The following is a 27,334-nucleotide window of genomic DNA, read 5'->3' as shown; positions in this document are numbered from 1 at the left end:
AAAGATGAGGAACAGGGATGCTAAATTCAAAGTTATTCAAATTGCAAAAATGAATAATGTATGACTTTTATATTAAATACACACTGTATTAAGTAGTCTACATTTCACCCACTCTGTCTTTCATTTTTACACATTTTGACCGACAATATGAATAATCAGTTAGGGGAGGTTTATTTAGAAAAAGAAATACCTTATTTGAATGCAAACGGAGTATATCTGAAGATGATTACATTTTTCTTATCAATTAGAAAATTTTGTAGGAGGACTTTCAAGTCATGGTGAACCATTAAACCCAGCACGGCCCAGTTATCCTCGCAGTTTCCTTTCAACACTAAATTATATCTGGCTCGATTCTGTGTAATTTCTTATTTCTGATAGCAGTGCCAGGAGGCAATCTTTAATTAAAGAAAATTTGAAAGATCCAAACATGCATAATTGGATTAAAAATGTGATCATTAAAACATTAGATGATAATCATCTGATTGATTACATTTTTTCAGTGTGTTAATAACCTAGTATTTTCAATGCTTTAGTTATATAGGAAAAAAGAAAGCCCTTTATAAGATACGATGAACAATCAACATATAGGAGACCTATGCAGTAACCAAGAATTATGGAATTGCATTGAGCGCGCGCGTACGCCACACACACACACACACACACACACACACACACACACACACACCAATGAACAAAGTATTACACTGGAAGTTGTACGGACAGTATGTGGTGATCTCTAGGGGTAGGAAGACTGGTACCACCCCAAAACAGGGAATCAACCAATTTTAGGGAAGTGTGTAAGATTAAACTAACAATCGAAAGCCCAAGCTTCTATGTTTAGATCAATGATTGTTTAGTTTTTTTCAGGGTTTCCAAAACTTTTTAAAAGGAAAAGCTACTACTTTTTTCTTAAATACTTAAAATCGCTGTGGTAGGGCTAGCCTTCTGCTTCGTGTTAGGGAGAACAGGGGGAATGATGGTGGAAAAAAGTGGGTATTAGGTCACTCTAAATGGGGGAAGAAGATTTATGACAGTGCTGCTCAGAGTTAGTATGCATGCAAATCACCTGGGGAGCTTGCTAAACTGTAGATTATGATCGAGTACATGTGGGGTGGTGCTGAGATTCCACATTTTTAATAATGCTGACCATACTCCAGCATCCAGTTTCCACAAGCACTGTACCCATGTGTCCCTATATCCTCTGTAGCCTCATCCATTGCTACTTTCTGACCCTTAGGTAGAGCCACAATGGCCTCTTTGCTGTTCTAGGTCACACTACCCCAGGACCTTTGCACTGGCTCTTCCCTCTGCCTGGAACATTTCTTCACTGCTCTCTACTCATGGCTGGTTTGGGATCAAATGCCTTTCAGCTGCTAACAACTTAGTCATATTTGAATGATGCATTTCTCGATGAGGTTTCTCCTGACTACTGTCTAGAACATGGCAATCTTAAGGGCAGGCTCACTGAGAAAGAATCATTTGATTAAAAACCTGAAGGCAGAAGTGAACTATGTGGCTACCTGGGGGTCCTGGCAGAGAGAAAAGCCAAAAGCCAGTGTGCAAAGGGATTCTGCCTGGGGTGTGGCTGGAGTGAAATGAGCAAGAGGAAAAGTAGAAGAAAAAGTTCAAGAGCTCAAAATATGACAGGCTCTAGGAGGAAAAGTCAGCTGCTGGTTAAGTACAAGCTGGAATTTGATGAAAAATTGGGAAGCAGACAAAACACTAGACACAGAGTCAGCAGTTCTGGGTTAAGTCTGGACCAGCCATGACTGGACTGTGTGATCTGGGAGGAGCAAAGGGTCTGACGGGTTGGTGACACAGCACAGAAGCCAGAAATGGGAGGTCAAGATGGAAAGAAAGAGCCTGAGGGCCAGATCCAGGGATTTTGGGAGCGTTGGGAGCGTGGCACCTAGAAGTCATCAGGAAGGTCAGAAAGCATTAGGTTTTAATGAAGACGGCGGCAGATGCCTCCCAGACGAGTTAATTTTATGATATAAATACGAGCAACGATGCTTGTTGTATATAACCAGATGTTGACTATCAGGCATGTCATCTCTCTGTCATCAATAAGGAGAATGAAATGGGAAAGACAGGGCAATGAAATGGGCTGGCCCGTTTTCAAGGTGTAGCTATCTACAAGGCTTCGTGCTAGATGATTTTAAGGAATAAGCACTAGCCTGCCGTGACAAGATCCTGGGGAAGTCTCCCAAGAACCACGGAGAACTGTGGGATTCCAAAGAGTTTTAAAGGGTGCTAGTTCTATTTCATCTTACAAATGAGGAAAATGAGGTCCAGGGAAGGCGAGTGACTGAACCAAGATTACTTAGTGAGGTGGAGAGTGAACTTGGACCTCCCGATGCAGAAACATTCTCCACCAGTGTGCAGGAGATTAAATGCATACCCCTCGGCCTTCCCTATAGGCACAGTCCAGAGAAAATCCTACAGGCCCATATTACTGCATCAATATCTAGTATCATTACAGGGTCTGGGCAAGGGTGCCTAGAGAGGGAGAGAAGTCACCTGATTAATCAGATTCCTGTATTCGAGCCACTGAATGATACAGTCATATAGCGACAAAATAATAAAGTGACAATAATATCAAGAAGGCTAGCCAAATGAGAACCAGCCTCAAATTCAAATCTAACCTAAAAGGAATCACTTTTGAAGTCTTTTTCTGTCTTAACATTATTGTTAAGGACACTATTAGTGATAAAATAGAAGCCACACAGCATCCCATTTCCTGGGTTTAGCTAAGAAAAGAAACAGAAATAGCTAACATCTAAGGTGGGGGGTTTGACACATCAAAATGAAGGAAACTATGGAAATGGCTTAAGTGCGCCTGTTTCTAGAAGATTTTGAGATCAAAAGTATTCAGATAAGCACCTGCCCTTCCTGGATCCATAAAAGACATGAGCCAATTAGTCAAGCCCAGGGTGCTGCATATTTATAGCACACTTTCAGGAAAGTCCCATGTAATTAAACGCTAGAAACATAAACTTCAAACGGGAAATTCTGTCGCATGTTAAGATGTTCAAAATTACCAGTGGGCTATAGGTAATATAGCATTGGCTCTTCCATTCAAGTGGGAGACAATAATGTGAATGGTTTCTTTCTATAAGGTAAACACTAAAACAGACACCTCTTTAATTCCGTTGATACACATTTCGATTTTATGGTAGTTTGGGCAAAAATCAAATCACCATCTCTGTAAAGTCTATCAAATGGTAAGGGATGACCTGAGTGGGTGTGTACATTGTCCCAACATAAACCAAACATTGTGTAAAGACAACAGTCTTAGCAGAGCTACTGTAATAGCTACAGGGTAGATAAGGCAGAGTTGACAAGCTTTCATGGAAAGCGCCAGAGAGTATTTAAGCTTTGCAGGGCAGGTAGTGTCTACACAACTACTCTGCCGTTGTGGTATAAAAGCAACTATAGACAATATGCAAATGAACAAGTGTGGCTGTGTTCCAATAAAACTTTATTTACAAAACCAGGCAGCAGGCCAGATTTGGCTCACTGATTGAACTTGCTGACTTCTGATTTAGAGGACAGTAAACACATGCCAGGCACCCTACCTTCTCAATACTTTCCTTGCCTTAAAGCATTTAGTAGCAATGCCCAAGAGGGAGATACTTTCATTATCCCCATTTTACATGGTGGAACCTCAGGGACAGAGAGATGCATCAATTTGTACAGGATCACACAGCTCACCAAGTTGAAGAGCTAGAATTCAGATCCAACACAGCCTGAACTCTGAAACATTGTTCCAGATTTCTTGCTTGGTTGTACTCCTGAGAGTCAAATTTCAGTGAAAAATAACAAAATTCCATTTCTTTAAAAGTACTCCATAATGCAGATTTTTTATAAAAACTTACTCCAAAGTTCCAACTGCTTATTCCTGTGAACACACGAGATTATTTTGCAGGCAATTAACATTAGTCTTTCTGACCAAGAACGGCAAAGCCAAAAAAAAAAAAATTTCCTCTTGAGATTAAAATTTTCCCAAAGGGAGGGAAAATTTTGTTCCTCATCTTACCCTCAAACATTGAGTAGCACTTTTTAGGCACTCGGTGGGTGGGAGGATGAAGAGACACTATGATTAAAAGAACTTCAAATTCACAAACACAAAACAGGCCAAAGCCCCTCAAACCACATTAACTCACCTCTGCTCCATCTTCTTGCTGTGGGATTATAATGACAGACTACTATTTCTGCCTAATAGATGATTCCCCCCAAAAAAATCCCTTGTTCTAGGACTTGTTCTCTTCTTCCAAAGTCCATACAAGATATTTTTCATAAAACGTCAGCCACTTAGCCTCTGTCAGAAAGTTTACGTCAAGATCTTTGACCTCAGGGATATAATCACAATGGTGCCGGAGTGACAGTGACAGAATACGGTCCTGTTAAGTGTGTCTTCACTGGCCCCTTCAACAGTCTATATGATGGACCTCAATCCAGACTGAAAGAAGCAGGTGGTGACCTGGCTGAGAACAGAGGGGGAGACGGCCTGGGAGCACCGGGAGTCAGTGTGGAGTCACGGGGGCCTCATCCAAGCCACGCAGCCAGACCGCTTTCCTTGTTGCTGTCTGTACTGGGGGCTATGACAGCTGTATTGCAAGAGGGTTTCTGGAGGACTCTTGTCATGCTGATTGGACCCTGGGCTGGTGCAGAGCCCAGTGCACCAGCACAGTAGCAGTGAGGGGCCTTTGTTTTTCTTCGTCACCTGACACCCCAGCCCCTTGATTTCTTATTTCCTTTTTCTAAATTCCAAAAGGAGGTACTGGCTTCCCAATTTATCTCTTAATGATATAATCCCAAGGCAGTTCTTTCTCTGGCCTCTGATCAATTTGTAGAGAGAACAAACAGCTTGCCAGGGCTACTTATGGTAAAAAGTTTATAAAAAAGAGCTGCCACTCCTCTCTTTGCTTGTTGTGAAGCCACTTGGTGCTTGATGGGTCCCAGAGGAAAGCACTGTCTGGATCTTACTTTGTAATGCTAATCACTGTCTTCTTTGATTGTGAAATTTAACATATGAGCAGAAAGGTGCACAAAACACAAATGTACTGCAGACAAATGATCCCAAGGCAAACCTTGGTGGGACCACCACTCAGAACAGGAGGTGCCCTTGCCACCCTCCCTGAGCCAGTTCCTCATCACTTTTCCCCAAAGAGTCACCACCATCCTCTTCTTAAAATAACCATTAGTTTTTTCCCCTTTTAGTTTAACCACCTGCATGTGCAACCCTAAACCATACAGGTAAGGTTTCCTCGGTTTTTTAATTTTAGGCTGAGGAAGGCTCTATGCACTCTTCAGACTCTTGCTTTATCATGGTGCTGAGAGGAGCCCGTGCTGTTGGAGGCACAGATTCTACTCGTTTCCATGGAGGAGAAATGTTCTATTGTGTGGCACACTATGCTGTATTTATCCAGCTTGCTAACAAAAGGCATTTGAGGCCTTTGTAGGTTTGGACAGTTAGAAAATCGATGCCACAGACATTTTTGTCCACTTCTCATGATATGTTACATCTGAGTTTCTCTAGAGGACACACACAGTAGTGAGACAACTGAATCCACTTGACGAGATACCGCCAAGTTCCCAGCCAAGCATTACAGTTCCCAGCATTCCTAGCCTTGCCAACGCTTGACACTGTCAGGAGTTTGACTATTTGACTATCTGGTGCGTGCTGCTAGATTATTTTTGAGATTTGTGAATATAACATCTTTGAGGAATTAATGTATTAAATATGTGGTGTATTCTTTAACTGATTTACAAATAGTCAAATGCACAAGTCTAAGGGGACAAGGTGGTAAATTTTTATATTATACCTATTAGTCATCCTGCAGGTCAAGGTACATAATATTTTTATCACCCAAGAAAATTCTCTCATATCCTTTCTCATTCAATATACCCTCCACCCCACTATTCTGACTTTTATCACCATAGATTACTGTCACCTGTTCCTGAACTGTATATAAATGGAACCATGCAGTATGTGCTCTTTTGTTTCTGTGTAAATCAAGTAGTTCATTATTTTTAATTGCTGGGTACTATAACACGGTATGAATATACCACAGCTTTATCTATCTAGGCGCCCATCGGCAGACGTGTAGGCTGTTTCCACTTTGGGGGTATTATAAACAAAGCGCCCGCATACAAGACTTCTTGGGGACACATCCTTTGGATATCTACCTACATGTCTAATTGCTGGCTCGGAGGGCAAGGCATATGTGTAACTTTGGCAGAAACGGCCACATGGCTTTCAGAAAGGGTGCACCATCTGCATCTCCACAGCACTTGTCACGGAGTGCCAGGAGTGCCACACCCTGGGGCTGGTTTCTTTTTACAAAGCGTATTTGTGGCCAGTGATGCAAGGCCAGTTGGATAAGATAAAGCCTACCCACTGCTTTAAAAGGAATTCAGATAGTTCCAGGTCCAGTGTCTCTTCTAGGTTATTCTTAATCATAGAAACTTCAATTCTAGCAGGTGGGATATGGAAAAAAAGACAGATGAGGAGGTACCAGCTCGTTCCATCACATGAAAACGCTTGACTGGATAATCACTTTGCAAATTGATCATATTTCTTCCCTTTCTGCTAGGTGCCTGGATTAGTTCTAGCTGTTCTATGGCTTCATCCATAGATTTGGGGAGTTGATGATGAGTATCTCAGGGCCGAGGAAAAATGGGTGGAATACATAGCAAGCAAAAGTGAACCCAGTGAATAAACCAGTTAGGTAGGGAATCTACTCCTCAAGGAAACTTTTGATCTTCTCATAGCCCCAAATCTCATTGCTGAGTGTTAACAAAAGCTTGTAAAAGCCTCGTTTTGTGACATTAACAGAAAGGTGTTCTCAGGTGACAATTTATTTGTACTTTCACTGATAGCTTTCTCGGAAGAGCCTGGGGAGGAAAGATAGGCAGCGGAGTCACCTCACTCTGACTGGCGGGCGAGGCAATTTCTAACTGTCCCCTCACATTCCACTCACTAAAGTAGTACATTCAGCAGAAGAGGTGAGTGATAGCGAGGAGGGGGACAGGCAAAGAGCGACAGAGAGTCAAAGCCCAACAATCAGACAGTCACTCAAGCAAGCTTCCTTTCAAAAACAAAACATTGGTCTTTCTTAGATAATTAACATGAGTGAATGAATGGTTAGTGTTTCAACGCCTTCTGGCAGTATTCTAGAATATGTACACTAACAGCCTGCTGGGTTTTCTTTGGGTGGCTACTATGAAAAAGAATAGAAAGCAGGTAATCCAAAAACTTGAAAAAATACTTTGTAATTCACATAGGATATAACGTATATTTCTTAGCATTGGTCAAATGGGTAAAGCTAAGGGAATGCCACATTTCTATTCAAGTTTGTGGATGCAGACTGGGGATACAAGTAATTCCCATATAGCACGGTTATTGGGTTCCTTAAAAATGCCATGTTACACGAAATAAAGAACTAGTACAAGAAAGGGTGTTAGGTTCCAAAAATTAAAAAAGCATACTATTATATTTTTATAATTAAGAGAAATATCTTTATTAAAGTGATTTCCACCAAAAAGTGTAACATATTAAAATGTATTAAATAATGTTTTCTTCGTCACTACTAAGCTTTTATTACGTTCCATTTTGTTTGGGGATTTCCCTAATTTCGAATGAGATATCTTTTACTTTTAAAAGCTCTTATTACATTCTGTGTTGTTTGGGGATTTCCCTAATTTTGAATGAGATATTTTTGCTCTTAAACGCTCTTATTACACTCTGTGTTGTTCAGGGATTTCTCTAATTCTCAAACCGTGTTAGAGTGAAACCGTGTTATAGAAATGCCATGTTATACAGGGATTACATGTAAATCAAATTTAAAAAAACTGGAACTAGCATTAAATGCTCCAATCAAAAGACACAGGATAGATGGATGGATAAGAAAACAAGACTCATACATATGCTACTTCAGATCAAAAGACACACATAGACCGAAAGTAAAAGGGTGGAAAAAGACATTTCATGTGAATGGAAATGAAAACAAACTGGGGTAGCAATGCTTGTATCAGACAAAATAGACTTTATAATGAAGACTATACCAAGAAACAAAGGGGGACATTACACAATAGCAAAGGGATCAATCCAACAGAGAACATCAACCTAGTGAACATTTATGCACCCAACATAGGAGCACCTAAATATATAAAGCCAATATTGACCAACATAAAGGCAGAGGTTAATAGTAACTCAATCATAAAAGGGGACTTTAACACTCCACTGACACCAATGGACAGATCTTCCAGACAGAAAATCAACATAGAGTGAGCAGCCTTAACTGACACCCGAGACCAGATGGATTTAATTGATGTTTTTAGAGAATTTCACCCCAAAGCAGTAGAATATTCATTCTTTTCAAGTGCACATGGAACATTTTCCAAGACAGACCACATATTAGACCACAAAATAAGTCTTATTAAATTTAAGAAGACTCAAATCATCAAGCATCGTCTCTGACCACAATGGTATAAAACTAGAAAACAACCCCCCACCCCACCCCCAAAAAACTGAAAAATACACAAATACAGGGAGGTTAAATAACATGCTACTAAATAATGAAAGGGTCAACAATGAGATCAAGGAAGAAATAAAATATACCTTGAGACAAATGAAAATGAAAACACAATGACCCAAAATCTATGGGACACAACAAAAGCAGTCCTAAGAGGGAAATTCATAGCAATGCAGACCTACCTCAAGAAACAAGAAAAATCTCAAATAAACAGTCTAACTTTATACCTAAGGGAACTGGAAAAAGAATAGGAAACAAAGCCCAGTGTGAACACAAGAAAGCAAATAATAAAGATCAGAGCAGAAATAAACAAAATAGAGACTGAAAAACAGTACAAAGGATGAATGAAACAAATAGCTGTTTTTTTTAAAAGACAAAATTCACAAACCTTTAATCAGACTCATTAACAAAAAAAGAGAGGACCCAAATAAATAAAATCAGAAATGAAAGTGGAAAAGTGACAACAGACACCACAGATATACAAACAATTTTAAGAAAATACTACAAGCAACTATATACCAAGAAATTGAACAATATGGAAGAAATGGATAAATTTCTAGAAGCATACAATCTGTCTTCCAAGGCTGAATAAATAAGAAACAGAAAATCTGAACAGACGAATTACTACCAACTAAATTGAATCAGTAATCAACAAGCTCCCAGCAAACAAAAATCCTGGACCAGATGGTTTCACAGGTGAATTTTACCAAACATTCAAAAAAGAATTAACACCTATTTTACTCAAACTATTCCAAAAAATTCCAAGAGAAGGGAAGCCTCCCAACCTATTTTTACGAGGCCACCATTATCCTGACCCCAAAATCAGACTAAGACATTACAAAAAAAGAAAGGATAGGTCTATATTCCTAATGAACATAGATGCAAGAATCCGTACCAAAATACGAGCAAACTGAATAATACATTAAAAAGATCAAGTGGGATTCATTCTTGGTATGTAAGGTTGGTTCAATAACTGCAAACCAATTAATATGACACATCATATAAACAAAATCAAAATCAAAATCATATGGTCATAGCAATAGATGCAGAAAAAATGTTTGACAAAATCCAGCATCCATTTATGACAAAAACTCTCAGCAAAATGGGAATAGAGGGAACATATCTCAACATAATAAAGGCCATATATGATAAACCCATACTCAATGGGGAAAAACTCAAAGCATTCCACTTTAGATCAGGAACAAGGCAAGGATGCCCACCTCTACCACTTTTATTCCACATAGTACTGCGAGTCCTAGCCACAGCAATCAGATAAGAAAAAGAAATAAAAGGCATCCAAATAGGAAAGGAAGAACTAAAAGTGTCATTATTTGCAGATGACATGATGCTATAGAAAGAAAACCCAAAAGATTCCACCAAAAACTATTAGAACTGATAAATGATATCTCATTGTGGTTTTTATTTGCATTTCTCTGATGATTAGTGATGTTGAGCACTTTTTCATACGTCTATTTGCCATTTGTATGTCCTCTTTGGAGACATGTCTCTTCAGGTCCTCTGCCCATTTTTCAATTGGGTTGTTTGCTTTTTTGTTGTTGAGTTGTATAAGTTCCTTGTATATTTTGGATATTAGCCCCTTATCGGAGGCACTGTTTGCCTCATTCCTGTTAGAATGGCTATCATGAACAAGACAAATAGTAACAAGTGCTGGAGAGGCTGTGGAGAAAAAGGAACCCTCATACACTGTTGGTGGGAATGCAGATTGGTGCAGCCACTATGGAAGGCAGTGTGGAGGTTCCTCAAAAAATTAAAAATAGAACTACCTTATGACCTAGCAATTTCACTCCTGGGTATTTATCCAAAGAAATAAAAAAACACACACTAATTTGAAAAAATATATGCACCCCTATATTTACTGCAGCGCTACTCACAATAGCCAAGATATGGAAACAACTGAAATGCCCATCAATAGACAATTAGATAAAGAAATTGTGGTACATTTATACAACGGAGTATTACTCTGCCATAAAAAAGAATAAAATCCTACCATTTGCAGTAACATGGATGGACTTAGAAGGTATTTGCTAAGTGAAATAAGTCAGCCTGAGGAAGACAAATACTGTATGATCTCACTTATATGTGGAATCTAAAGAACAGAATAAATAAGCAAACAAAACAGAAATAGACTCAGATACAGAGAATAAACTGATGGTTGCTAGATGGGAGGGGGGTTAAGGGGATGGGTGAGAAAGGTGAAGGGATTAGGAAGTACAAATGGGTAGTTACAATATAGTCACAGGGATGTGAAGTACAGTATGGAGAATGTAGTCAGTATGTGGTAAAAACTATGTATGGTATTAGATGGGCACCAGACTTATCGGGGGGAACCACTTCACAAATTATATAAACGCCTAACCACTGTGCTGTACACTGAAGGTAATATAAAATAATATTGAATTATCAACTGTAATTTAAAAATATATGTATCTGTGTATATATGCTCACGGCATGTAAAGTACAGCATAAGGAATATAGTCAGAGATATTGGACTAGCTACGTACAATGTCAGAGGGGTAGTAGACTTGTTGGGGTTATCACTTTGTGAGGGGTATAAATGTCTAATCATTATGTTGCTTTGTGTACCTGAAACTAATGAAAAAATTAGAACTATACTAAGTTCTTTGGAACCAATATTTTTATTAGGTGTGGGTACTCCCAAGGGCTGGTTCTTGTATATAAGAAGCACTATAAGTGACTGACTCCATGCCACGAACAGGAGTCACAATTTCTCCCTAAATCTTTCTTCTCCAGGGGATACTGGTGGTAGTGCAAATAAAATACCTGATTAGATACATTTCAGTGCTTCCATCTATTGCTGAATGGATAGACAGGACCAGAGTCAATAGTAAATCACCTCTTTCCATTCTATTGATATTTCTTCATGGCGCTCAAGTTTGTAAAAATCACAGTTTACTTAGAAAAATGAACACATACGAAACAGCACTCTATTTTGCCAAGAGGTTTCTAGGTTTACCTCCCCCCAACATTAGAGAAGCAATGTCACCGAGCTCAGAGCCTCAAACATGCTACATCTCTCACTACCAGACACCTTCATGTATACTGTTCCTACTTGAAACCCTACGCCCTCTTCTCTGCCTGGACAACCTCTAAGCATTCTTTAGTTCTTAATGGTCACTGAGATACTTTCTCTAACCTCCCCGCAAGTCTGAGTTAAAATTTGCTGCTCCCTATTCTTCAATGTAATTATATGCTTAACCACATGAGTCTGCCAAGAGCTTATACACTCAGTGAGGGCTGGTCCATGTCTGCTGTGCTTTCTATGCCTAACTTCGTGGTATGCTTAGATTAGGCACTTAATACCTGTGCACAAAAGCAACGAGCACTGCTGTAAGAACCTCTGAGCATTTTAAAGACGAGAGAACCAAAATATGATTTGGGAAATGTCATTGGAAGAATGTGAAGCTCTGTGCCAACCATGGAAGTGCACCCCTAAGACCTTCCTTGCAGAGATAAAGTGCTGTGGGGAGACTCCTCAGCTAACAGCTTGGAGCTGCTGTACCTTTTGGATCCACCCGGTGTTCACATGGACGCCACTCTCACTGGGGTGCTCCAGCCAGTGAGCAAACATGGTGGGGAATCCAGGGCTGGGCCAGGCCTCTCACAGGCAGTCTTGGCTCTGCGGTTGTCCGACGGCCTGGCCAAGACGTTCTTAGTGTTGCCTTCAGCCAGTCCTCCTGGCTTCCCTGTCTCCCCTCAGCAGTGTCAGATCTGTGCCGTGGTCCCAACACTTGCCCCGCTCCTCTCCACACACATACTCCTGCTTCCTCTTCTCTTCGTCCTTCACAGGCAGTCATTCCTGGCCAAAACAACTCTACTGCACTTACAATTGCATTTTGGTGTCTGCTTCACAGAGACCTTAATGACCAAATGCCAAGTATGGCTGGCTGGTGTGACCAGATTATTCATTCCCACTCCAGCTGAAGGAACATATGAGTCTTCCTATTAATAAAACATTCACTTAATGAGAAATTAATATTCTAAGATATGACTCCCAGAGCTGAAGAAATAAAAGCTAATTCTGGACTGTAACAAAAATCGATATTGATTTTTTCTCTTTACACACCACTACCATCATTCCCAAGCCAGAGATTCTGTGAGGGGCACAATTATTTATGTCCCATCAAATTAACAGGTCATTCAAATCCCTCACAGGACCTTCAACTGAAAATGTTTCTAGTTCCAACAAAAGTTTTTTATTCAGCTATCTCAAGTGTTCACTCTCTTTTGGAAGAATGAGAGAGGTGATGAGGGTTATCAAAATGGACGTTAACAACAGCCCAAGAACAGAAAGCAAAATTATGTTTCCAACACCTGACCCTACTCCTTTGTCTTCCCAATCCAAGCAAAAACCTGAGTGGCCTTTAGTGTCTCCTCCCCCTCTTCCAGTTTTGTATTTTGATATTTTCACTTATTTGTATGCTTACTTGATTCATTCATTTGGTTACTATTTATTGAGCATCTACTATTTGACACACACCCACACCCACACCCACACACACACACACCACATGCAGGGGTTCTTGCCCTCATGAAGCTTACACTTCAGTAGATAATGTATGAATAAATAAGTGGACAAAGTAATTTCAGATACTTTCATGTGCTCCGAAGAAACTTAGGCTGATATGACAGAGACTGATGGGAGTAGGGAGAGGGTGGGTAATGTGAGCTGATGATTCAGGAAGAACTTTCTGAGGAGGCAAGGTCTGAACTGAGAACTGGGAACTGAAATAGTAAGAGGGAGACACCTTTACTATGAGTGAAGGGATGACCTTCCTGACAGGAAACGGAAACAGCCAATGAAAGGCTGGAAGGAGAAACACACTGGGCAGTCTGCATGGGGAGAAAGGCAGCCCCTCACCTTCCTCTAGGTCCTCGAGGGCTGGCCTCCATCTGTCTTAGTCAGCACGACAACCCTGTGACCACACAGGGTGGACACAAAACACATTTGCTGACTGCGTCAGTGAACTTCCTTTACAGGTCATTTCTTTTTGCAGGTCTCCTCTCTCAATTAGAAGACTGGGTTGAAACCACATCCCAGGCATCTCTGCCACCCTCCCATGCCTGGCAAAGCCTCCCTACATATTACAGTCTCTTAGAGGGTAACTGGATAATGAGTAAGGATAACACGGTTATGCCAGCAGCGCACAGCTCCTGAACCAAATGATGACTATGAGTGAGCTTACTGAGACTTGGGGCTCTGAGGGCTAAAGGAAGCCCAACTGCTTATTTTTAAACATGGAACCTCCTTCAATTATCACTGTGCAAATAAGAACACACAGATCTACTCAAACACCATAGCTGGTGGAGTGCTTCCTCTCCGGCTGAAGAGTGGTACCTATTTTGAAGATTCTAGAATTCTTTATGGTGTGTTTGTTTTAAAACACAAAGAATAGTCTGGCGGAAGGGAGATCTATCAATCATTTACTATATTTCAAACTCCAAAACTCATTATCTACACTACGGACTAGAATTTCAAGAAGGAATTTGATCAATTGAGTGTTACGGGTACCTTTTGGGAAAGGAGGTAGAATACACAACACGCTGCCCACGACACGAGCTCTCTCTGCACTTTTGAAGCTGCCCAGCGTACAAGGCAAACTCCCCTATCCTTCCAAAGCCCACTATCAACATCAAAACACAAATGTGCAGACAGAATCAGTTCAGGCAAAAGTGTCTTGTTCCCTGGGGGAACTGTCATATGACCTACTTCCCCGCTCTGTGAGAGGTTTGCTTCAGAGACACAAACTGAAGTTGAGAAAAAGTGAAGGAAATGTTTTACATGTAAACCTGTACAGGGTGTTTCCAGTCACCCTTCTTTTTCTGCGTTCACTTAGTTTATTATTGTTACTTGCTGCATGATTGAACGGCTATGCGAGCAGAACAATTAATCCAAAATCCCATTTGCTTCAACTGAACACTGACAACTGGTTTTAGTTTCCCTGAGAGAAGGGGGGGGGGGGGGAGGCGATGTTTGTTAAGCTCTGCAGAGTTGGCTAATGTCAAAAGACAGTCCTCCCAGAAAGGTGTGAAGGCGTTTTATCACAGCTGTGGAGATGAAGGGAGATTTATTATGGTTACTAATGCTACTTCTGCCAATGTCTTTGGAATTCTAATTAGAGTATTAAAACTTTGCAAATCATTATATTACATCTAGAATCCACCCCTCCCCTGTGACAAGGGTACTTTTGAAATTAGAGGACCCTGATGTCATAGGTAATGATGTATTACTGATAATAAAGTTGCAGGAAAATTTTCTCCAATAAAAACCAGTTGGGAAAGACAGAATCCATTTATCTTACTTTCTCCCTCAGTTTTATGCCTGAGGAAAAGATGTCTGCTGCGCAGAACAATGGCCCAGCTTTTACCATCAGAGTAGCTGATGATGCTTGCTCACATGCGACAAAGTTTAATGACTTGTCACAGCTACTTAAATTTTTTCCCTAAATCTGAGAGGCATCAGGAATATAATAACTGTGTATGGTGTCAGGTGGGTACTAGATTTATCAGGCTGATTACTTAGTAAGTTACATAAATGTCTAATTACTATGTGGTACACCTGAAACCAATATAATATCGTATGTCAACTGCAATTGAAACATAAAACAATTGTTTTTTAAAAATCTGAGCAGCAAATCAAGGCATTTATGAATTAAAAGATAATTGACAGAATAATATTTATTTTGAAGCAATATGAGACAAGTGGCAGGTTTAACGGACATGAATGGCACATCTTAGGGCACTTTGATTTATAACATAGACATTCAAACTGGTACCTGAAAAGAAATAAATTGCTTACTGTTAACCCAGATCCATTTGTAGGTAACAAATGGGTGTGCTCTTTACCCATCAAATAATGGCTCTAATGCCCTTCAACATCAGTGAATGAGGAATGAGTGTCACCCTCTGTCCTCTGCAACATAACCCCATTTCTTTAGGAAGAGATCTTGGCCCTTCACATCCCAGAAAAAGGAAGTGTACGGGGCTTACTTACCGTGATGTACGACGCCCTTCAACCCATGGATAATAGGATCCAGTGCAGAATTGTCCCTTGGACTGACCTACATGTAAAGGAAACATGATTGGTTAAATCTATTCTGGCATCAGGCACAACAGTTTCAGTTTAATCTTCTAAGGAGAAGGAGGAAAAAATAGATGTGATCTAGCACGCTGCTTAGGTCTCACATAGAACATGGTTCTCACCAAACATAGGAGATCTATGACATAATAATATCAAGTGAGGAAGTCTAAATCAAAAGAAAGAAACTTAGAATACACGAGAACATAAAAGCAACACCACAGTCCCAGCAACATTTTGAAAAGCAACGGCAAGACTTTCCTCTTGCTTTGTTTTATTAAAAGTGGACCCTGATCAGCTAAAAAATCATAGAAAGTCATCACAGAGCAACAGCAATCCATCATTGACTGAATGTTTCAACCTCTTATTGTGATCATGTTTATTTCTCGTTTTTAGAAAATGTATCTGTTCCTTGCAAGCCTACTCTCATTCTAAGGACCTCAGTGTTCTGTGCCTTGTCACATATTTATAAGAGCATTTCTAAGAGTCACTCAAAAGCAGGAGAGAGAAGAGGAGAGGAGAAGAGCTTCAAGAGACAGTGTCTCCCACTTTCATTTCCTTCTAGGATTTTAAATCTCCCCATTAGTCAAGCCTCTTTGATCTTGACCCTCACCCATTCTTTCCCTTAACGTTCTGATACTGCTCAGCATATGTTCTCATTCTTGCCCTTTCTAGAAGATTAAAATTCCACCAGTATATTATAATTTTGGTTTGCAGGTACTTTCTTTTAGACACATACTGAAATATTTACAAATGAAATAGAAATGATGATTGAAATTTGCTTCCAAATAATCCAGGAGTGAGTAGCACAGGAAGACAGCAGGATATAAATATAACAGGATTGTCCATTAATCAATCATTAATGACCTTGGGTGATGAGTACTGGATAAGTCATGATACAATTTTCTCTACTTTTGTGTATGTTTAACTTTTCCCAAATAAAGAGTTTTTCAAAATCCATCATCTGTGGTCAGCACAGCTCCTGAATTTTTTTCAGGGACGGTATTTACGTTTAACCCACTTTTAACATAATGAAGTTGAGATATCAGTGAACTTTCAATGTATAGCAAGACCCAACTTATATTTCCTAATGAATCCAGAGGGATCCAGGGCCATCTTTGGTTAAATTTTAAGGTAACTGAAAACTTTCCACACTCCTTCCCTCTTTACAGACTCTCCCTGTTGGGTTGCTGTTCCCACTTTGCTCTTTGATAATAACCCGCACCTCATACTTTTCTTCCTCTCTTCTACCTCAGCGTCTCCAGGTTAGAGCAGTAGTTCTCAGCTGGAGGCATGTTTATCTGTCTCCCACTCCCCACCTCACACCCCTGTGGGGGACATTTGGTCACGTCCGCAGACACTGTTGGTTGGCACAAGCAGGGGTGGAGGAGGAGGGTTACCAGTATCAAGTGGGTAGAGGTACGGCTGCTGCTAAATATCCCACAGTGTTCAGAACAGCCCCTCCACCCCATCCCTGGCCAAGCATTATCTGGTTCAAGATAATGGTGGAGAAGCTGAGGTGGAGAACCCCAGGTCATGTGATCTGTGAGTAAACAGTGATTGCATATTGTCTAGATCCCTGAGTGATAACTAAATTGAAACATAGGTATCATTATATGGTATTATTAGGTTGGTGCAAAAATAATTGTGGTTTAAAAGGTTAAAAATAATTGCAAAAACTGCAATTACTTTTGCACCAACCTAATATGTTTATGGACTAATAAAATTATTTGAGATTTGGTCCTATATCGTAAACACTGTAGGTATGGAAACAAACAAAAAAGGCCCAGTGTATGAGATCACAAAAGTGGAATTCTGGGAGTTGGCGTAAGTGTACTTCCAAATTGCCAAACAGGAAGTTCAAGCCAGAGCTTTAACACAATGGTTGAAGCACAGAAACATTCTCCAAAGGCAAACATCCACAGAATATGACAAAAATGAAAAAAATTGTATTTGCACCATAGCAAATGATTGATCAAGAATTTTAAAACGTGGTCAAAATGAAACCACAACTCAAAAACACAAGGTAAGAAAGTTTACCAGTAAATGTGGCCAATTTTCAAAAGTGACAGCACAAAACAGGAGACCAGAGAAATATCCCATATCAAACTGAAGTTATAGACAAAAAGATGGTCTCCCTCTCTCTTCTGCAGATTGAGTCTGGTAGAGATGTTATTGCCAATTCAACTACCTGTAGTTACTCTAATACTTGTGGGAAATGGCAAAATGACCACAAACTTCCTGCCATCCCTGTCACAGGCATGTTTAAAGTTAACTCTGGGACTCCTTCCATCAAGAATGCACGTCAACTTTTCTACCCTTTGAAACTGGATACCACGTGACTTGCTTTGGTCAATGTGACAATAACCACACGATGCGGGGCGGGGCTTCCATAGGACTTGAATGCAGGGCTTTACACTCGCTTGCGACTCTTTGAAATCCTGAGACCACCAGGTGAACAATCCCAGGCTAGCCTACTGGAGGATGAGAGAGCACATAGAGCAGACACAGGCAATCCCAGCTGAGGTGGTTCTAGACCCATCAGCCTGCCAACTACCAGACAGGAGAATGGGTCCATTCGAGACCATCTAGCCTCAGATGCACCCTGTGTAGTCTGCACAGACCAGCCAACCTATCGAATCATAAAGTCATTAAATAATTATTGTTTTAACTAATTGGGATCATTTGTTACAGAGAAAAATTTAGCTGTTAGAGTTTCTACGAGTGAGTAGAGATGGAGGGTGGGTGACAAGCTATGATATCAATAATTTTCTTAACCAATACACTTTCCTTATGGTTTGTCTTACAGGTTTCTCAGTGAGATTCTATGTCAGAAGACACAGCACTTGCTGTCAACCTGATCAACTCATGTACTTCCCCAAAAACGTGTTACCCTTTCTCTACCATGGCAACATTTCAGATTCTCTGATTTTTGATCCTATGTGCAGGGGCATGTGTTGTAGTCAGGTAGACCCTTCAATGCATTTAGTTTGATTTGATGATGTGAAAACTCAAAGAAAAGTGTTCCTAATCCTTCATGACTTATACCCACTGATAACATTTTTAGCTCATGTAAGATGGAAATAACCAGACAACCTAATCCAATTTCAATTTCTCGTCCTTCTGACTAGAGCATCCCTGTGTCTAATCACTCAGGCGTGACCTTACTGGAGCTCAAGGGCCTGACCCCAGAGTCTAATCAAGCCCACAAATGAAAAGCCTTCTATAACGCCTGTTCACCTCCACAGCCTCCACTGCTGGTATATATAGCTGGGGCTGAGAAGCTGGGTGAGGAGAAAGGACGAGAAAAATGGAGATGATTGGCTGGTCAAAGTAACTTAGTAATAATACTGAGCTCGTTCTCCAGCTGATATCTTGGTTCTAAAATTCAGGGTGGGGATCCAAATAGCACACTAATAAGTGGGTTTGTTCCAGTAAGGCACAACCCTAACTGAAATAGTCCCTTCCACTCAGTTTTAACCAATTTGCCACTTCAAAAAAATTCAAGGACATAAGTTAAGCAATTTGGTCAGTTTTGAATTATGCCTACAATAAAGAAGGTTGTTTTAGCAACCTGTGTTTACAAATTCTGGTCTCCATCCAGGGTTGAGGAGGCCAAGGGATAGGGAAAATATAGAAGTCTGAGCCAGAGATGAACCCTTCAGAGTCCCCATCTGTAAAATGGGGATACAATCTCATAATGTGTTATGAGGATTAGAGGTGTAATGCTCAGAGCATAATGCTGAGTACAAATGCAACATTCTACAGGGGTGGACACAACTCGGCAACAATTTGACCCAAACACTGAAATTTAGGTCAATGTCAAACAGGAAATTTATCCCTGAACGTCTCAATGTGCTTAGCTCTAAAAGTAATGCTTCAGTTCAAATTTCAAAAAAATCCAAATTTATGTTTTATGTGACATCTGCTCAATTTCATAATATGTCACTCCTTTTCAAAGCATATGAGGAGTGTTCCTGGCTCTTGAAATTTTCTTCCTTCATAACTTGAAGATCAAAGGAGTTATGCCGTAACACTGAGAAGGTAGCAATTGCACAAATGAGCTTGAAATGGACGAGAAGAAATAGGCACCCCCTTTCCCTGCAGAGTTTGTGCTATCATTGCAGAACTTCGCTTCTGGGCACTTCCATTTTTGAACTTTCAAGGGATTTGTCATCCTCAAAAAGAGGGCATACGAATGTGACATAAGGCTCTGGTTCAAGCTTTTAAGTGTCTTTAGATATAACCAAAATACATATAGACATTAGCAATATAGGAAACCATGATATGTAGGTTTGGGCAAAAGGCCACATTTATATCAATGCTGATGAAATCGAAACTTCATACAGCTTTCTTTCCAAATAACAGTCTACCATAAGGATTCAACCAACTATCAAATTCATAACCAAGTGATCAATAATGTCCAGCGATGTTTCTATAATCCAGGCTCTACTGGAAGGTCTGTGTTTCTTCAGGCTTGAAGCAAAATGAAATGGAGACAGAGCGGTCCCGGCAGACCGCATGTGCCTGCGTTCGGATACGCGCTGCCATTTACTTTTCCTGTCCACACTGCCATTTGGCCCTTGACTTGGATCTTAATAATCTTCAATCTATCAAGCCCTGGCCATCTGCTTATAGGATGGCCAAGACAACCTACTTGCCTTGAATCCGACGTCGCCAGCTGCTCCTCTAGTCCTATAAACATCACATCCAGCCAATATCCTCTTGTGGGAAAAAGGATTTATTCCTGCTGGAGGGTGAGCGGCTCCACCACTACCCATGGATGCAGAGCAAAGCGACAAACAGCAGGACCAGAGACTCTGCACAGCCTTTAGAATGGCAGAGACGATGAGCTATCGTTGCTGATGACTGGCAGGTAACTGTGTATTCAGAAGTGACAGCGTCTTATCAGGACAGCGGTAAGTACTTCTCATCAGATCTGGTTTCAGGTCTGATTCTCCTCTCCTTCCATGGCTCTTACCTAAAGAGCCATGTAGTGAGGATGCTGTAGCTTCTTTCTTTCGGATGTCAACACCTTGGCTACCAGTCGCCAGATGTTGGTTCAAGTTGCTGTCAAGAACTTCCCAGCACAAACCATTTATAACTTGGCTATTTTTCACTCAATTGTATTTCAGTTAGGCCTTCCCAGGAGACAGAGCACAGACCAGATTTCTTTATTAATAAATTAAATATTTGTCAATAATTTAGGAAATGTACACGAAGACAATAATAGCTTCAAACCACTAACCACTGATCTATGTTGAAAACACCATTCTTCTCCCAAATGTCCTTTTTAATACTCACAAATATGACTTCTGGTTGTACAGAAGCCTATTGTCTCATTGTTTCTAATGTACAAATTTACTTCTTCTTTGTTGCTGTCCCAACACTTTCTAGTCTCTCCCGACTATCCCTGCTGCAATGAGATGACAAAAAGCAGAATCAAAGGGGCAGGAAGCATCCCAAACGGCCTGGAATAAGGTCAGAGAGGGAAGCAGAGCTACAATCCAGAGTTTGGCAGAACCGAAGAAAAAGGGACTCTGCAAAGCTGCAGGACTTTCCATGAAATGAAGGATTTCAGTCTCCCAATCAGCTAAAGGCAAGTAAGCAAGAGTGGACACTCCTGGCCAGGAGGCTTGGTTTAACTTTGAATAATAAATTTCCAGCATCGTACATTTAGCTGAATCTGAGAAATGCAAAACAGACAGAGGCATCTCACAGGAGAAGGAAGATCTCCAGTCGGAGGGGCAGGGTATGGCTTCCCTATCACCATCCATTTTCCAGCACTTGACAGCACAAACTCCTGGGGATGGTTTCCATCTACAGATCAGAAAGCTCCAAATTCCTCAGCCATGGGATGGGATTAATACGACAAGGCAACACAATTAAAAATGCTAATAGGACCCATCCTCCCCCCTTCAAATGGAGCTCAAGCACTGACACGCTTACTTAATGTTAATTCATAATATAAGCGGAAACCAGTCAATTCACCAGTTATTCATCTCAGGAGAACTGAGATTCATGGTCAGAGAAGGCCCCAGAGGAAGCGAGTTGAATGGTCTTGCTCTATTTAAACTGCCATTCTCTGTCCTCTGCTCCCACCTCTCCAGCCCACCAGAGTATTTATTATTTAATTGTCACACTTGGCTTGGAGGAGCCTATTACTGAAAAAAAAAACCAACGCAGCAGGGTGACCGAGAGGCCCAGCAACAAATCTGCACAACTGCAGAGCCTGCCAGCAGCTGGCTTGCCTATTGTCAGTACAGGCGATTTCTCATTTTCACCAGGATCAAACTGTCCCAGGCTGAGTTTCCGGTGCCATTTCCTCTGGTTTGGGATTCACTCAACACTCAATTTCAAAGACAAAGCAAAAGAGAGAGAGAGCGGAAGTGTGCAGGCTGGGGCTTGTGGCAAATGAAACTTTCATAGGGGCCCACATGGTGATTTTTGTCCTTCTTTGCCTTTTGAATGCCTTGTGTTTCAGAGCCCAGAAGGCAGTGGAGGAAGCCTTCACAGCACTTAAAGACAGAGTCCCGGAGCCCACCCGTCCCACCCCTGCCAGTCTGCTCAAAGTGAAGGTTGTTCTTGAACTGAAAAGAGGCAAAAAAGAAATTCCAACCTAGCAAAGAACAACCTAGAGTCTTAAGCTACAGTCAAAACATTTCACACAGATATTGTCATGACCTTTGAATTAAAAAAAAAAAGTATGCGATCTGGGGAAGCCTGGGGCAAGAGAAGCTTATTTCGGGTTCAGTGACTAGCCTGCAAGTTACGTTGGATTCACTGTGGCAATGCTGACAACTTTGACTTTCTCTTGTTAATAATCTGGCCGTGCACTGAAAAGCCCCAATAATATCAAAGGCTTAGGGGAGAAAGGAGAGCTGACTGTTACCATACGTAGCAAGTGACTTCAACTGAAAACACATTAGATGTGAACTCTCACCCTTGCCTTTTCATTCCCCTGAAGCAAAAAGCTGCTCAGGGCACTCCATTTACAAAAGACTCGGAACCCAAAAAGCCCTGTGTGGAGACTGCTTTAAATCTCCACCATGTATGCAGCAAGAAAAATATAAGAGACGAGGCATAGAGGATCAAAGTGGTCGCCAGAATGAGCCTTCTGTTGAAATTTTTTTTCTTAGTAGTAGGTAGGGTCATCACTTTGGAGAATCGGAGGTTCAGTAATTAAGCATCCAGATGGCATTTAGACGGGATGGGGGAAGACTATGTAAGTATCATGTAGGTATCATATATAAAATATTCAAATGACCTTGTTCATCTTACAGCTGTATAAAGAGGTGACAGGGGTAAATGGTATGGTGTCCTTAGTCCAAATCACAAGAGCCTAGCCTTCACGCTCATTCACTCAACGGATATGCACCAACTGCTTACTGTGCGCTGTGGCAGGCTGACTCTAAGAAGGCTCCCCCGGACCCTGACTTCAGGTATTCAAGCCCCTGTGTAACCTCCTACCTTGGAGGGTAGGCTGATCTAGTAGCTTACTTTCAGCCAGTAGAGTGTGGGAAAGGCAAAGGGAAATCATGTCTGTGATTAGGTTACGAGAGACCATACCCTCCATCCTGTCAGCAGACTCTCTCTGCCTACTCAGCGTGCACACCTCGATGAAGCACATGGCCATGCTAGAGAAGTCCATAGGGTGAGAAACTCAAGGGAAACTGAGGTCCTGAGAACTGAATTCTGCCAACAACCTGAGTGAGCATGGAAGTGGATCCGTCCCCACCTGAACTTTCAGATGAGACCCTAGCCCCTGCTGACACCTTGATTGCAACCTTGTGAGAAACCATGAAGCTGAGGGTGCACAGAAAGTGTGAGATGGTGAATGTGTGCTGTTCTAATTGTTAGGCTTGTCATAATTTGTTACACAGCAATAGATAACCACATGCCAAGAACTGGGTACCAGGATATGATATTGAACAAATCACACCACTCCTCTCTACAGAGCTTAGCATCTAGGTTTACCTCCCACAGAAGCAGGAAAGCCCTGGTTTCCATTGAGTCCACCCATCACCATCTTCCTCTCACGGGTACATTAGCTACTAAAAGCCAGTTCCCACCTTCTGAATAAACTCTTAACCTGTCACAGACCTGAGCCGCTATGTTACATCACAGCTTCTAGAGTTTCAGAGGAACCAGTATGTTTAGAATCTAAGTGCCAACCAGGAAAACGTGGCAAAAATCATGAGCAAACCCCAAATGATGCAAACAAACATTGATAATTCTGGGACAAAGAGTTTTCAGCAGCTTTTATGTTTAAACAAAGATAGAAAACCAATGAATTGCAGCATCAAACCTAAGGCCTTCTTCATGAAAGATATCTCTGGGCAACACACCCAGCGACATGGACTAGTGTGGGCAGCCACGCTAAGTGCAAGCTAATCACACCCCCCAGTGCTTATTGGAGCAGGTATTTCTATCCCATGCTTTCTGTGGAGCACTGAATGATTGCTCCCACAGTGTCATCTCTGCAGGCTGATTAAGTATCAAACCACTGTCCTAGGCAACACCTCCCAGGGCATTCCCTATGCCAGACCACGCACTCACGTGAGGGCTTGGTGCCCAACATGATAAGGGGGCCTCTTCTCCCTATTACTGTCCTCTGAAATCAACCTGTGAACTCGTCTGAACATCTCACTTTACCCACCAACAAACCACTGAAAGTTGTTTTCACTAGACATTGTTAAAGCTGTCAGAGTACCTGATTCAAGAGCCTTTGGTAAGGGATACAGAAAGGTTATTTAAGTGGACAAATGGATTCAAATCCACAAATTAGGGAAATTCTTTTCAAGTAAGTGGTAGTCTAAACAAAGGCCAGCCCTATATCACAGGGAAGACACAGATTAATGCTAACTGAACAGTTCGGTTTTGTATTTAAAATGCACCTGAGTTCAACAGAGGATAAAATTAAATTGCAAGGAAGAAAGACAAAATCTTTCCCAGCAGGTCTTGATTGATACAATAAGCCATTTGTAGCGGAACAAAATGGAAAACCAGAAAGTTTGTTCCCAGCGATTATTGCCTCACTGGGCCAACTTTCTCTCCTTTGAGAAAATAATATGATTTCTTCATAGAGCATGTAGTCTACTAACTTGTGCTCAGGATCTTTCAATTCCTCTAGCAGCTCAGACGGAAAAAACGGCCCCGGTGCGGGAGGTGTAGGTAACACTTAAGCAGGAAGAAGCTCATCTTATAAAAACTGCCTTTGACAATAACTGAGAATAAGTCACTCCTTAGAAAACAATTCAGATTGATCTCCTGTAGTTCACTGTGATGAGCTCATTTTGAACAGCAACTTGAGAATATAAGGCTAGTGCAGTGGGTGCAGTTTTTGAAACCAGGCTGGTATACCTGGGTGCAAAACCTTGCTCTTCCCCGTAACCGCTGTGTGATCATGGGGGAAGTTCATTACAATCCTACTCTGCCTCAACTTCCTCATCTGTAAAATAGGGATTACTCCCTATTTTACAGATGAGGAAATAACCTCATAGGGTCACTAAGAGGATTAAATGAATGTTTAGCACAGTGCCTTAAACACCCGAGATTCTTAAAAATGTAGCTATAGCCACTCTTTTTGTAAAGAGGCAGGCATGTCGTGTTGGTATCCCCCGCACCACCACCCCCCCAGAGAGAGAGAGAGAGGCACAAAAATAACTCTACTTCTGGTTACAGACAAATAGTTTTGAGGTTCCAAGCTAAATTCAGTCAGTCGTGACCCCTCCACCCCCCCCAAACTTTCATTTCAATAAAATGGTACCATCTTTCAACACAGTAGACCAAACCCCAAACCAAGGAATTATTTTGATTTCTCCTGTTCTTGACACACCCACATATGATGTACAGTGTTTCCCCGAAAATAGGACCGGGTCTTATATTAACTTTTGCTCCAAAAGACATATTAGGCCTTCTGTTCAGGGGATGTCATCCTGAAAAATCATGCTAGGGCTTATTTTCCGGTGAGGTCTTATTTTCGGGGAAATACGGTAACAGAAAGTCCAGAAGATTCTACCTTCTAAACATAACTCAAATCTGTCCACAACCTTTCTCCAGCTCCTCCATACCAACTCTGTCTAGCCTAGCCCACCACCACCTTGAACCTGAAAAATGTCCAACAGCCTTACCTGTTTTCCCTGCTTTCTCATACCACCCCTTATTTTCTTTTCTACAGACATTGCACCAGTGATTCTTCTGGCTATCCACTGGAATCACCTTTAGTGTGCTTTAAAAGACCAAAAGCAGACAACGACAAAACACTGTTTTGTTTGACCTGAGCTTTAAAAGCTCTCTAGGTGATTTCTGAGAGTGAGAACCACTCAGAATGATTTTTCAAAAATTAAATTCCACACAAACTCTCCAGGATCTGGGCCCAGGCAACCTGCAAATTCTTCTTCTTGCCATGATTCCCATGGCTCATTACAGTCCAGCTCCCCTGGCCTCCACCTTCTTTCACAAGTATTCTGAGCATTTCCACCTCCAGGCCTATGCCCAGCTGTCCCCTCTGCCTAGAATGCTCTGCGCAGGGCAGATTCTCACTTTTCGGACCTCAGCTCAATGTGACTCCATCAGGAAGGCTTGCCTGATCACCTCCAAAGTGGACCACCCTAAATATTTGCTAGCTCATCACTCTTTAGTTGCCTCCCAGCCCTAATCTCTGCCTGTCAATACCTAAAGCTCAGTCTACAGCCCAGGTGGTCAGTGCCCTGGAAGGAAACCCAGGCTGGAGGACCCTCCAATGTCACCAGGGTACCGCCCATAACACATCCCCTCTCATAGCACTTACCACACTTTAATGACCTGCTTCCACATCTGCCTCTCTGACCGGGCTGAGCTCCCTGAAAGCAGGGCTCATACTTTTATTTGATTTGATATTTCAGCTCTACTTTAGTGCCAGCATAGAGCAGATCCTAACAAATGTTTGTTTTCTGGAAAGCTATTAAAGAGGTAAAAAGAGGAAAGCAGTAAGGGAGAAAAAGATAGAAGAACACTTTAGCCAGAGGATGTAGAGAATTGAAAGAATTTGGGGGTTTTATGTACAAAGAATTTGATTCAATTCCTGGCTGTGTATTGGCTGTGTGACCTGAGTTAAGTGCCTTAATCATTCTGGGCAACTGTATGATGATGCCTAACTCCAGGGCTGGACCTGGAGGGGTAAAATGAAGGGACGTGTGTGACAACAGGCATTACATTCCACAGCGTACATACCCGGGGATTACTGCACTGAGGGGAGCTTTAGTTTTATTTTCTTTCAATTCACAACTGACAAGTGGTACTGAGGCAGGATAGACAGCCTAAGAAATTGACAACACACTCCAGGGTACAATATGAGGTGCCTCACTGGATACACAAGTAACAAGTGACTGTATCCAGCACCTGTAGCTGGAGAAAAACAAGAACCAGTTTCGTCCAGTTATGTTAATCCAGGACAGGACCTTTAGCTAATTTTAATGACATTTGCATTGTGGTTACTAGACTCCCATCATGCATCTGACACCATGACACTTCTGGAGGAACCAAATAAGTAAGAAGAATCGGGAAACAGAGGGTCCTGCCCAGGGGAGGAGATGAATGAACCATGTCAATGAGATGTCACCAATTCCTGCCCCGGAGGGATAAAAACCCCTGATCGTGATTCCCTCAGAGCAACTCATTTTCTGAGTTGGCCCAC

The 27,334-nt window shown here is 41.4% G+C and overlaps 1 protein-coding gene across 3 annotated transcripts in view; it reads right to left on the bottom strand.

Moving 5' to 3' along the window:
- PTPRG (protein tyrosine phosphatase receptor type G) overlaps positions 1 to 27,334 on the bottom strand; it is a 692,573-nt gene that overhangs the window by 140,613 nt on the left and 524,626 nt on the right. For all 3 annotated transcript variants that reach the window (XM_019728372.2, XM_019728373.2, XM_019728374.2), the window contains exon 6: positions 15,574 to 15,640. In XM_019728372.2, coding sequence (XP_019583931.2) covers positions 15,574 to 15,640 — 67 coding nt within the window. The remainder of the gene's footprint in view (positions 1 to 15,573; positions 15,641 to 27,334) is intronic.

Source organism: Rhinolophus sinicus, linkage group LG10 (assembly GCF_036562045.2).
Source record: "Rhinolophus sinicus isolate RSC01 linkage group LG10, ASM3656204v1, whole genome shotgun sequence".
In the NCBI taxonomy this organism is placed as follows: domain Eukaryota; kingdom Metazoa; phylum Chordata; class Mammalia; order Chiroptera; family Rhinolophidae; genus Rhinolophus; species Rhinolophus sinicus.
This window is presented reverse-complemented; position numbering and strand designations above follow the sequence as displayed.